Source organism: Eriocheir sinensis, chromosome 17 (assembly GCF_024679095.1).
Source record: "Eriocheir sinensis breed Jianghai 21 chromosome 17, ASM2467909v1, whole genome shotgun sequence".
In the NCBI taxonomy this organism is placed as follows: Eukaryota; Metazoa; Arthropoda; class Malacostraca; order Decapoda; family Varunidae; genus Eriocheir; species Eriocheir sinensis.
The window spans coordinates 352501-366187 of NC_066525.1; the positions used below are offsets into that span (position 1 = coordinate 352501).

General features: G+C 46.9%; 1 protein-coding gene across 3 annotated transcripts in view; it reads right to left on the bottom strand.

Moving 5' to 3' along the window:
- LOC126999691 (uncharacterized) overlaps positions 1 to 13687 on the bottom strand; it is an 84858-nt gene that overhangs the window by 46247 nt on the left and 24924 nt on the right. For all 3 annotated transcript variants that reach the window (XM_050862429.1, XM_050862428.1, XM_050862427.1), the window contains exon 2: positions 382 to 584. In XM_050862429.1, coding sequence (XP_050718386.1) covers positions 382 to 584 — 203 coding nt within the window. The remainder of the gene's footprint in view (positions 1 to 381; positions 585 to 13687) is intronic.

Below are 13687 nucleotides of genomic sequence, written 5' to 3' on the forward strand. Positions count from 1 at the left end.
GGAGGGCCTCGGCAAAGTTTCGGGAAAGGTGTGTGTGTGTGTGTGTGTGTGTGTGTGTGTGTGTGTGTAACTGTGTGTGTGTGTGTGCGTGTGTGTGCGTGTCACTTCCCCCCTCGCGGCGCTGTCTTCACCCACTCAGGAAGTCTCATTTACCTTAGCTCGATACCTCGCGTGGATGGCCGCACAAAAACACAATCAAGAACACAAGTACACACACACACATGCACACACACAAGACAATTCCCCCCACCCCCGCCTCTCCCTCACACACAAGGCAGTGATGATGGAACAAACGAGAACACCGACGGCCGCCCAACAATGCCAGGAAACAATCAATAACGCGGGAGTCCACATAGTAATCATTCTCACCCTCCTACTCACCGTCCTCAGAATGGCCGCCTCGTCCCTGGGGCAGGTGACGGAGGGCGCGTTCCTCGGATTCTTGTAGATTTTCCGCCCCTCCAGCACCTCGTCGTCGATGCTGGCGGCGTAGCGGTGGGAGTAAGAGGAGGCTGCCCTGCGTGGGTGGATCCGTCGTGGCTGGGCGTGGGCGGTGTTGACATGGACGTCCCAGCTCAGACATTCTGGGAAGGGGGAAAGTGTGGTCAGCTGGCGAAGAGTAAAGATCGGTAACAGGACACTCCCCCTAAGAGCTCTATTTATGGCGGGAGAGTTAGGCAACCATACCGAGGCGACGCACTGACATATATCAACTTCCACGGATGATTTATTTACTTATTTTTTATCTCATACTGAGGCGCACTGAGAGTCTTGATATTCTTACAGGACAAGGATGGATAGCTGGGATGCGCTAAGTGATGGTAACGTAACACTCCCCTAAGAGCTCCATTCCCCCTTAAGAAAATACAGCTTAAGACACACGATTCCTTTCCATAATTATCATCCGAGAAAGACGCCAGTGTGCATTAGACTCTTCCAAATGTGGTCGGCGTGGCTCCAAATGATTGACGGTAACCTAAGCTTCACCTTCTCTGCCTCTCTCTCCCTCTCTAAGCGGTCTATTTGTGGAGGGAGACAGACAGGCCCGAGGGATTTAAAAGCTTACTATATCCACGTTTTTTCTCTCGAGTGCATAGAGGTCCGCCACTACCCATGATTTCCTTCTTATCCCTCGTGCAGACTTTCGGGCCCAGTAAATATTGCAGGGCGGGAAACGAATGCCAAACAGCAGCGGGGATACATTAATGGCGAAAGTTGGAATTGCGAAATAACGAATGAGGCTCTGTGCTTGGTAATGCGTGCACGTGTAGGCTACAGAACAACGGCCAGACACGCACGCACACCAAAAAATACACGTACGGAAAAACATACACACACATAAACGCACAGAATACATACACGCACATACGCACATACAAGAAAGCACTTAATCCATATACATTTAGTAGTAGTAGTAGTGGTAGTAGCTGTAGTAGTAGTAGTAGTAGTAGTAGTAGTAATACACACACACACACACAATAATAACACACACACACACACACACACACACACACACACACACACACACACACACACACACACACACACACACACACACACACACACACACACACACACATAATAATAATAACAAGCCTCTCATACGCAGTAATACCTTCGTGAAACCGACTCTAAAATTATTATTATTACCATTATTATAATTATTATTATTATTATTATTATTATTATTATTATTATTATTATTATTATTATTATTATTATTATTATTATTATTATTATTATTATTATTATTTCTACCAAATGCCCTTCACGTTACACTTATGCTAACCAACCATTCATTATAGAACTCTCTCTCTCTTCCTCCCAACACCTCCCCCCATCCCTTTCCCGCCTCTCTGCGCCTCTCCTCGGTAAATAAATATATCGTGTTAGTCTAATGCACTTGACGTTAAACTTATGCGTATATACTCTCTCTAAAGTAGGCCCGGAATGATGATTAAGGCGGGGTTATGTATATGTGTGTGTTTAGTGTTTGATCTCTCTCTCTCTCTCTCTCTCTCTCTCTCTCTCTCTCTCATTCCTTCTTTATCATTCTTTAATTCTTTTCTTATTTTCTTATCTCATTCATTTTTTTATATCTTACTATTTATTTATGTCTTTCCTTCTCTCTTTTTTTTATTTCATGTATTTCTTTCTTTTATATTCTCTCACATTCAGGTTTTTTTCATTTTTTTATCTCTGGTTTTCTTTTTTTTCATTCTTATTTTCTCTCGCCACCTCTCTATCTATTTATCCATGTATCTATCTTCGTCTTTTCCTCTCCCCCTTTTCTCCTTCCTCTCCTTTCTCTCCACCCTCCTCTAACTCATCCCAAAACATTCCCGAGGCCTCAACTTTTAATAGCTTCAGGACGGACCAGCCTCCCAAAACTCCGTAGGCCTAGACACGGGGGCAATCTAGCAGAGCCATCACCTATAACATAACTCTCCTTGGCTGGGCCGGTGACGACAACCCAGACTCCATCCTAAGCTACAGAGGTGCACCGGGCAGCTTCAGCACCTCAAGCCCGCGCAGATTAAGTAACGTAGAAGGAAGACAAAGGAAACGTATATAGCTACATCAAAGGAAGTTATTGATAGTAAAAAGAGCAATTTGGGGCACCTCTCCACCTGAAACTGACCTCTCTTTTGCCCACTCTTTACTTTTGTCTATTATGGGAGCGGTGAGAAGAGTTTTTTTTCTTCTACACTCTTTTTGTTGCCCTTGAGCCGTCTCCTTTGTTGTAAAAAAAAAAAAAAAATAGGTAGGAAGTTCTAAAACGATTGACCTCACTTTCTTAATCAGATCCTTTGTTCATCTCCTTACTAACGTCATGTGAAAGTAGAAACACATTTTGACCCAGCATCCCACCCGCGTGAAGCTACCTGGGTTCCTTTATCTGTATCTTCCATCCTATACGAGTTGCTTCGGTTTCCCGCTCACCAGAACCTCCCCTTTCCGAGCGCTTACCTACACAAGCCCCAGATGTCCTTTCCGCTCCTTAGACACACGCGCGGAGTCCAGCACGAGGCCTTGAGAGTGTAATCAGCGTGGCGGGGATTACTTTGGATGGGCGGGGGATGAGACACGATGGGAAACGCGTGTACTTGGAGAGGCATCCCTGGAGGGTGGAAATGCAAACGTGTGTGTGTGGGGGTGGGGTGGGGGGGGGGGGTGAATGTGTGTGTGTGTGTGTGTGTGTGTGTGTGTGTGTGTGTGTGTGTGTGTGTGTGTGTGTGTGTGTGTGTGTGTGTGTGTGTGTGTGTGTGTGTGTTCTGTTCTTCCTCGAGTGACGTGTGTCTAAATCTCTTCAGCATCATCATTTCCTGGCTGTTATTGGGACTGGCACCTTTAAAATAAATCCCTTCCCGTTGCATTTTCTCTCCTATTTATGTAGGCAACCGTGCTTTGAGACTGGCTGACTACCGACTGGCTGGCTGAATGGCTGACTGGCTGGCTGGTTAGTTGTCGAGGGCGGACCATGAGCGTAACTTTTGGTGGATTCGTGATTGTGAATACTAATTTTCCGATAACCAGCGACGTTAAGCCTCAGGTGTTGCTCTGTTGTGGTATATCAGCAGGTGAAATAGGCGCGCGGGGCTGTGTGTGTGTATGTGTGTGTATGTGTGTGTGTGCTCCGGCCGCATGTTGGGTGAGCCTGGCTGTTTTCGTGGGCGAGGGTACCGAGGTGGGAGGGAGGGAAGGGTAGAGATAGATAGATATATATATATATAGATAGATAGAGCAAGAGAGAGAGAGAGAGAGAGAGAGAGAGAGAGAGAGAGAGAGAGAGAGAGAGAGAGAGAGAGAGAGAGAGAGAGAGAGAGAGAGAGAGAGAGAGAGAGAGAGAGAGAGAGAGAGAGAGAGAGAGAGAGAGAGAGAGAGAGAGAGAGAGAGGAATAAATGATGACTAATGATTATAACTCAGAGCGTGTTTGACAAAGAGGATTGAAAACTACATTAATGAAACATGGGCCCCCGCGGACGTGTGTGTGCGTGCGTGTGTGTGTGTGTGTGTGTGTGTGTGTGTGTGTGTGTGTGTGTGTGTGTGTGTGTGTGTGTGTGTGTGTGTGTGTGAGTGTTCAAGTGGTGGTGTGTTCGTGACTGTGTGCGTTTATGAACAATGCCGTGTGCGTGTGCGTGTGGGTGTGTACGTGCGTGGACTGACCGGACAGCCACTCTGGTACACACTGGAATCCTTAACAAAAAAAAAGAAAAAAAAAAGAAGAAGAAAAAAAATACACTTCGCATCTACCTCCGTCATGATTTCGCTTATCTGGGGAGGGAGGAAACGGGCGGGAAGGAGAGAGAGAGGAGGAAGGGAGAGAAGGGGGGAGGAAGAATGGGGAGAGGAGGAGATGGAGGAAGGGAAGCCGTGAAGGAATGGTTGTGTTATTAATATTCCTATGGGTAATTTTATGAGCCTTGGGATAGTTCGACAAGGCTCCTGCACCATGAACGTGAAAGATACACTAATGAGAACTCGACAATGATAAGGTTGTGTTAATAGTATTTTCACGGGTAGTTTTATGAGCCTGGTGATGGTTGGACAAAGCTTCTAAACGATGAACGTGAAAAAAATACTCTTGAAAACCCTGATTCATTTCCTTTGTGATCTTTAGAAATGCTGTGAGAGCCGAAAGAGTGTGAGGATATGGCCCTTGACTCACCACACACACACACACACACACACACACACACACACACACACACACACGCACAGACACACACACACACTGACTCACCTCCCCCGACACACACTCACACACACACACACACACACACACACACACACACACACACACACACACACACACACATGCTCGCTCGTCCAGTATGATTCAGGCGACACAGAATTACGCCATAAAGAGGACCATAAGCCGCGAGTGGAAAAAAAATAGGTTAATCGTCTTAGCGGGGCCGCGGTGGAGTGCTGCCCAGCGGGATCCCGGCGCGCGGTAAACTCTGCGGGACTCATCTGCCACGTTTCATTTATTTTCGATTTCCTTTTGTTTTTCCATGATTTTCTTTCTTTTGTTTTGCTTTTGTTTGGGGTGCATAGCTTGCTCTTTAATATCTGACTGTCTATCTATCCATTTATCTATCTATTTCAGTCTCCATTTTTCTATTTAATCATCTATATTTATGTCTATCAATAATTAAGTATGTCTATATGTCTGTCTATCAATTAATATATGTCTCATTCTGTCTATCAGTCTAGCTTTCTATCTATGTATTTATCAATATATCTATCTATCCATTCATTCGCATTTATTTGCACTCATCCTAACTACCTAATTTATCCTCTTCTCTCATTCTTTCCATCCATCTGTCTATCTATCTATCTAACTATCTATCTCTCCATCTATCTATCTATCTATCTATCATGTCTTCCCCTTGCTTCAAGCTCTCTTTCGTTCATTACATTTTAACTCTCTGATCATCACCGCGCGAGATTAATCCTGCGAGCAGAATAATTCATAAATGCCATAACAGCACCGTCAAAAGAGCCATTCCCGCGGCACAGAAACCCAAAGGTCGCGAAGTATTATTGCATGGGTCGGCGGGGGTCGTGGTGGTGGTGGGTGACTGACTGACTGGCTTGCGCAGCGCCCTGGGATCATATAATCACATATGATAGGGTTTCGTAGGAGTGTCGGGCATTTCCAGAGGTAGTTTTATGACCCTGGTGGTAGTTTGATCCTTCTTCTGTACTCTGAGTGTGAAAGAAAACTCATGAAAACTCGATCACTCTCCTTTTCGGCCTTTGGTAACAGTATGATAGTTGACATGAGAGATGGAAGCGTCGGAGAATTACTCGACTCTTAAAGTGACCACCGACTACCGCTACGTCAGTCATCGGTTGGGCTTCATGTGATACCCCGACAGTTTCAATTCATCACCTCATTCATCCTGGTTTCAACTCCTCCTTCTCCTCTTCCTCTTCCTCTTCCTCCTCCTGCTTTTCCCTCGCGACATAACTTTTCTTTCCAACAAATTTCCTATTATCGCCTCGCTCGCGCCGCGGAAACAGTTTTCTCGCATAAAAATTAAAGGCATCATGATTGAATTAACGCTCCGCCTTTTTATTGCATTGCTGAAGTGGAAAGAAAACGTCAGCGGGGATCTCACTTCTCGGGTTGTTATCGTTTCCAGGCTAGAGAGAGACAGATAGATAAATAGATAGATAGATAGATAAAGAGACAGAAGGCCATATTTTTAACATTACGAAAGGGGTCCAGGTTCACGTATCTGACAAGGCTTTCGTAGGAGTTTGGGGTGGCATTTCCAGGGGTAGTTTTATGACCCTGGTGATAGTTTGCCCCCACCCTCTATACCGTGAACCTAAAACAACACTCCTTAGAACCCGATTCATCTCCTCTTTGCCCTTTAGTAATAGTTGATGTGAGAGGCGGAAGCGTCTAAGAATATTAGAGACGGGGAGAAAGAGACTGGGACATGAAGACAGAGAGAGTAAGAGAGACAGAGAGGTAGAGACAGTCAGTTACCTCTACGCAAGACAGTACAACGGACATCCCAACACACTCCTAAGACAGTCAAGATTTGTGAGACGGAGGAACAAGACGATTTCCAGGGACGCATTTGCACTTGACACCAAGCACACACACACGCACACACACACACACACACACACACACACACACACACACACACACACACACACACACACACACACACACACGGGACATCCCTCACACACACACAGACACCCCCCCCCCCCAAACACACACACACTATTTACACGGAGGTTATATCACGGTCCATGCACAGATGACTCTCACGTCGCGCTAAATGAGAGGCAATCAAGTTAATGAGCCTCAGAATACCTCCTGGGACGCTCGCTGGCGGGGGAGGTGACGCAGAGGGGGTGAGGTGAGAGGGGGGGAGCAGGACGGAGTGACGGAAGATGGAATGAGGTGCAGTAAGCTAGGATTGAAGTGAGGTGGAGTGGATTGGGGTGAGGGAAGTTGAAAACGAGGTTAGATAAGGGATAATTGATTTGGGTTGACGTGGAATGGAGTTGAGTGAGATGATGTTAGATGAAATGAAGTTGATAAGAAAGAAATGATGAGAATTGAGATGATGAGAACTAAAAATAAACAAAACAAAGAAAAATAAATTAATAACAGGTAAAAATAAGTTACAGAATTCTTGAAAACAAAGAAGAAGTCACTACCAACAACAAGAAATAAGAAAATAAGAGGAAAATAATGAAATAAAAACAAAAAAGACAAACCGAATGACTCAACCTAACTTAACCAAACCAACACCAGCCGAAATCTCCCCTTCCCTCTCCTCCCCTCCCTCCTCCCATACACTCCCTCCCCTAACCTCCTCGTCCAAGTCCCCATTAACTCGAGTATTTGAAGAGGGAAACCGAACACTGAGAGACGCTATGAAGGAGATATGAGAAGAGGAAATAAGTGAGTGATTTGGTGGGACTCGAACCTAAGGCTTTGAGGACCATATTTAGACTCGAGAAGAGATAGATAGATAGATAGGTGATAGACAGATAGATAGATAGTTAGATAGATAGAAGTAGATAGAGAGAGAGAGAGAGAGAGAGAGAGAGAGAGAGAGAGAGAGAGAGAGAGAGAGAGAGAGAGAGAGAGAGAGAGAGAGAGAGAGAAAAAGAGAGAGAGAGAGAGAAAGAGTGTTACGTGTCCTGCTCCTCCTCTCCCTCCCCCTCCTCCTCCTCCTCCTCTTCCTCCTCCTCCTCCTCTTCCTCTTCCTCCTCCTGCTCACTGCACAAGCGGATGGACACGACACGACACGGAACGGACGTGGAAAAAAGATATAAAAATGTGAGGGAAAAAAAAGCGAAAAAGCCGAAGGAAAAAAATATATATAGCAGTAGCCGTAGAGCGAGAGAGAGAGAGCCTACATTGACATGGGAGGGAGGGAGGGACGGAGGGAGAGAGAGGGAGAGGAGATAAAAGATGAAAATAAAAGGAATAAAAATACTACCAGGCTTTAAAAGTAAACGTAAGGATGCGAATTTTTAAGCTTCGTTGAGAGTGAGAATTTTTTTGACGTGAAGAAGGGCAAAAAATAAAGATTGCATGCACTAATACGCAAATAGGAGGTCAGAACAGGAGGAGGAGGAGGAGGAGGAGGAGGAGGAGGAGGAGGAGGAGGAGGAAGAGGAGGAGGAGGACCCAAACACACACACACACGCACACACTCTCACGACCCTTGCATTGTAACCATCGCTGCCTCTGTTGTGTATTTCGAGCGTATTTTAATTCATAGCGAGACCTGGGACTCATTTCAAGGATCGTAAGCAACAGAAACACTGAAGTCACCCCCACGCTTTGCACTAGTCAGACGTCACCTCAATCATGCGGTACAGTGTTGGTCACCCTAGTAATGAATGGCTGTCAAGGTGTTAGAATCTGTACAGAGGACGATGACACTGCTATACGTAGAGTAGGTCAGACTGGAGTACGAGTATTGGTGTAGAGTAGGTCAGGATAGAGCAAAGGGAAGAGGAATAGGTCAGAATTAGGGTACGAGACAGAGGACGCTGACTAGGACGAGGACACAAAGACTAGCATATTAAAAGCAGGTCAGCATAAGAAAGAATATTAGGTCAGAATTAGGGTACGAGACAGAGAAAGAGGACGAAAACAAGGACACAAAGACCAGCATATTAAAAGCAGTTCAGCATAAGGAAGAATATTAGGTCAGAATTAGGGTACGAGACAGAGGACGCTGACTAGGACGAGGACACAAAGACTAGCATATTAAAAGCAGGTCAGCATGAGAACGAGGACCCATGCACTGTTGTATATAGAGTAGGTCACAGTCTGGGTCGGGGGTCAGGTGTTTGGGGTACTGAAAGTAGGTCAGCATTGAATAGCACAGGGAAGAAAAGTAGGTCAGAATTAGGGTACAGGACACAGGACGAGGACCCATGCACTGTTATATATAGAGTAGGTCACAGCATGGGTCGGGGGTCGTGGGTCGGGGGTCGTGGGTCGTGGGTACTGTGTGTGTGTCTCAGTACGGCCACTTCGGCATCGCTCACCCTCACTCCCGCGGGATCCCTCCATTATTCACGCCGTGCCTTTGACTTTCTCGACCTATTGTACCCTGAGCCCTCCGCCCTGCCTTTCTTTCTTCCTCCCTTCGCTTGGCTCCTCCCTGTGTCTGTGTGTGTGGGTGGGGGGGTGGGGGGAATAGGTGTGTGTGTGTGTGTGTTACCTTCTGCCTTTTATTCTCTCTCTCTCTCTCTCTCTCTCTCTCTCTTCATTCTGTCCAATTCTTCTTTCCTTCCTCTCTTCCTCCGTCCGTGAGTGTTTGCTTGTTTCTCTGTTTCTCCCTCGCTTTCTTTCTCTCTCTCTGTCCATTCTTTACTTCTTCCTCTTCGTCCGTCCCTTTTTCTGTCCCTCCTCTTCTGTCTCTTCCTTCCTTGTTCTTTCTCTTCTCTGTTTCTCCCTCTCCCTCCCTCTTTCCTTCTGTCTCCTCATTCCTTTTTCCCCCCTTTCTCTGTCTCTCCCTTCCGTCTCTTCTCCCTCTCTCTCTCCCCGCTCCCTACTGGCTGCTGTTTTTCCCCTCCCCCTTTTTTCGGGTCCTTCCTCCAGTCATCCGATTACAGAGTCTTTCACAAACTTATAACTTCTTGGATCTTTTCAGCTTTACTTTTTAATGCCGGGGCGAGCGAGTCTCACTTCTCCCTCCCTTGTTCTTTTTGCTCTGGTTTTCTCGCTGTCTTGTTTTCTTTATTTATTTGAGGTTTTGGTCTTTGTCTTTCTCTCTGTTTTTGTCTCTATCTATCTATCTATTTATCTTCTAATTTCCTTCTTTGTATTTTCGTTTTTTTCCTCTTCCTTCTCCTCCTCCTCGTTTTCTTTATCTTCCTTTTCTCATTCTCTTCATCTCCTTCGTCTTTCATATTCCCCTTTCTCTCTCTTTTCCTTTTTGTTCTCATTTTCTTCACCTCCTCTCCATCTCTCTCCTCCTCCTCCTCCTCTTTATTCGTTCTCCTCTCCTCGCTGTCACTCTTTTCCTATCTGCACTTCCTCCTCCTCCTCCTCGTCGTCCATGAATCAAGACAAGCTATTCTTCCTGGTGGCCATTCCTTCCTTCCCTCACTCGGCCAACACCTCATAACCGTCAATTCGCTGCCGTCGTTGGCTTCCCGAATGGCCACGTTTCTTGCGCTAATGTCCTCGTGGCGCGGGCCGCTCATATACACTCTCACACCCTTTGTCAGTATAGCCAAATGCCTCCTCCCGCCTGTCTGCCTGCCTACCCAAATGCCTCCTCCTGCCTGCCTGCCTCACGGATGGTCCCTCATCAAGCTGCTTCTGCGAGACCTTTCTTTCGCCTCGCTTTGATCTTTTCCCGTTGTTTCCTAAAGGCTCTGGCACGTCCTCTTGTTTGCATCTTGTTTAGGCGTGAGAGGGTGGAAGCGTCCCTTATTTTCAGGGTATCGGCACCTCTGTTCGCCTGTTTGAAAGGCCTCTCATCGTAGAAGTTGCTGCTGGGGTTCGCATGGCCTGTTTTGTGATCCCGCTGATAGTTTTACACGGCTTATGTATGCATCTTGAACGGGAAACTCACCCATGAGAACCCGGTTAATCAATCTTCTCTGTGGCCTTTGGAAATAGTTGTAATAGGAGACCAACACGTTTAAGAATATGGGCTGGTATGTATGTGGGCTAGTATGTATGTGTGTCTGTGTGTGTGTGACTTGTGTTCGCTGGTGACTTCACGAGCACCAATATCCATCTATAATAGACCTCGAGACGCAGCCCGGGGTGAACACAACTGCTTGACGTCAATATACTGGCTCTGTTTGTCATGTTTTTGAAGCCTATTGTACCACCACCATCACCACCACCACCATCACCACCATCATGACTGTCCCTCTCTTATGCTTCTTTCCCCTCCTCCTCCTTCTCCTCCTCCTCCTTCTTCGCCGCCTTCTCCTTCATCATTTCTCCTCCTCCTTCTCGCCCTCCTCCCCTGTCATCATTGCCGCCACCACCTCCTCCTCCTCCTCCTCCTCCTCCTCCTCCTCCTCTACTTCATTTTTTCTTTTTTTTCCCTCCTTCTCTCTCTTCGTTCTTCTTCATCAACTCCTCTCCTCCTCCTCCTCCTCCTTCTCCTCCTTTCCTTTGGTTATTATCTTTTTTTTTTCTGCTGCTTCTCCTTTTCTTTTTTGTCTTGTTTTCTTGCTTTTATTCTTGTTTTTTTATTCTTGTTTTCTTCTTCAATATTTTCTTCTTCCTGCAACATTTCTCTTTCCTCCTCCATCTCCTTATCCTCGTTTTCCTCCTCGTCCTCCATCTCGTTTTCCTTCATATTTCCTCCTCTTCTTCCTCCTCTTCCTTCTCCTCCTCCTCCTCTTCCAACTTCTCCTCCTGCTGCTTCAACAACTCCTGCCGCAGCTGTTACCGAAGTGCTCTTAGCCCCGAGTGTGTCAGACAAGCGGAAGGTTTGCTTGCATTATCAATCCGGTGAACAATTTCCACGATTTTCACTTCTATTTACGCTCTCCGTCATTCTCTTTCTCTCTCTCTCTGTTATTTTTCACGTCATCGGCTTATTTCTTAAAGAGGGAAAGTCCAGGTCCAGCGCGCGGTGGTAGTACACAGGAGCAGGTCAGTTTTTCCCTCCCTCGGCCGTCTAACTAGACAGCCGCTAACTTGATGTTCCCCGCGCGGCCAGCCAACGTCGGGGCGGGTCTTGTGTCAATACTGGCAGGCGAGGGAGCGTGAGAGCCGCGGAGGCATCCGCAGTTCACAAATTGGCGGCGGCGGGGGCGAGAGAGACCTTTTTCTTCCATTCTGGGGCCATATTCCTAAACCTTTCGTAGGAGTTGTGAGCATTTGCAGAGGGAGTTTCCTGGGGACATATTCTTACACACACACACACACACACACACACACACACACACACACACACGGGCAATTAAAGCACCTCGTCGCCTTCACTTCGTCCTTATACTGAGAAACTGTGTGTGTGTGTGTGTGTGTGAGTGTGTGTGTTCATTTTGCAAACATGGCCGCTGCAGGAACCCGTGATTGAAGTTTTCAGAATAAGCCCCAAACCTCAAAAATCTCGGTGGCCCATTACCAGTCTTTCCTTTTTTACGATAATCTTACATTCGGCGGACCTCGAGTCAACATAATGTACCCCAAAACCCTCTACGGACCTTCTTATACTCCCTGCAGCTCTAATATTGATGCCCAGCGCCGCCCACGTCAAAATATTACGGGTTATTGGCTCTGCATATTTCACAATGTCCCCGAAGCTCCCAGCGCTCTTCAGGAAGTCCATATTTTCATTTTTAAGGCAATGTTGGTGTTCGGCGCCGCGCGACCGTCCTGAAGAGGTTATTGGTATCGTGTATTCCATCATCGCCAAAAGATAACAACAGGTGCCGGTTTTATGCATGAAGGCGCGGCTTAAGCTGTTACGGATCCTCATTGATCGTATCCAAGTGATGCTTCAATGTATAACGTAAAGGGAGGCGAGGCAGAGGCCAAGGGGAGCAGGAGACGGGCCTGAAAGCCAGCTGGGTACCGCACCGAGCGATATCTAGAACAAGTCGTGGAGAGGTGGCGATTTGGGTCTAGCAAAATAGTTTCTTTGAGGTCGCTGTGGAGGGTGTCAGCGGCCTCCTATAGCGTTAGTTAAGCCCATATTGTTTGAAAAGCCTCTCGTAGAAGTTGTTGCAGGGATTTTCATGGACTGTTTTGTGATCCCAGTGATAGCATCTTGAACGGGAAAATCACCCATGGAAACCCGGTTAATCTTCTCTGTGGTCTTGGGAAATGGCCGATATGGGAGCCCGATACGTTTAAGAACATAGAGTTGAGAAGTTAGGGGCTTTTCATGGGCTGTTTTGTGATTCCAATGATAGTTTTACCCGACTTCTGCATCTTGAACGGGAAAATCACCCATGGACACCCGGTTAATCTTCTCAGCGGCCTTGGAAAATAGTCGTTATGGGAGCCCGATACGTTGAGGCCGCTGCCCCCAACGCCAACACTTCAGGCAGGCTCTCAGCGACCCCAACTGCCTGCAACACACCCGGCAACACAAATACTCCTTCGGCAAACACTTCTAGCAAACACACACACACACACACACACACACACACACACACACATATACACACACACACACACATATTCTCTCTCTCTCCATCTATCTATCTTCGTGTGTGTGTGTGTGTGTGTGTGTGTGTGTGTGTTTTTCTCTCCATACAAAACGACCACGAAAAAAAAAATCAAGTATGTGTTGCAAAAAAAATGCAATAATATAAACTTAAAAACACGCCTCTCTTTAGCTCCTTCTCCTCTTCCTCCTCCTCCTCCGTGCCAGGCCGAGCGAGAGACTTTCCACCTCACCCTCCTTCTCTCCCTCCTCCATTTCTGCCCGGCCAAGCGTCTCTCACCCGCGGGAAAGTCAAGTAATGAGAACATACCGCCCCGGAGGCCTGGTCGGCGGGGGCGGCAAAGTTTGGAATTAAACGCGATTTGGAGGAGAGCGGGGCCCGGGAGAGGTCCGACCGGCAGCTGGGAAAGTCTTGTAAATTAGTGTAAATTAGAGGCGCCAACTATGCAAACACGCGTGGTGGTGGGGGTTAGGGGGTGAGGGGTGAGGGGTGTGTGTGGGGGGTAAGGGGAAGGGGTGCATGAGAGGGTGA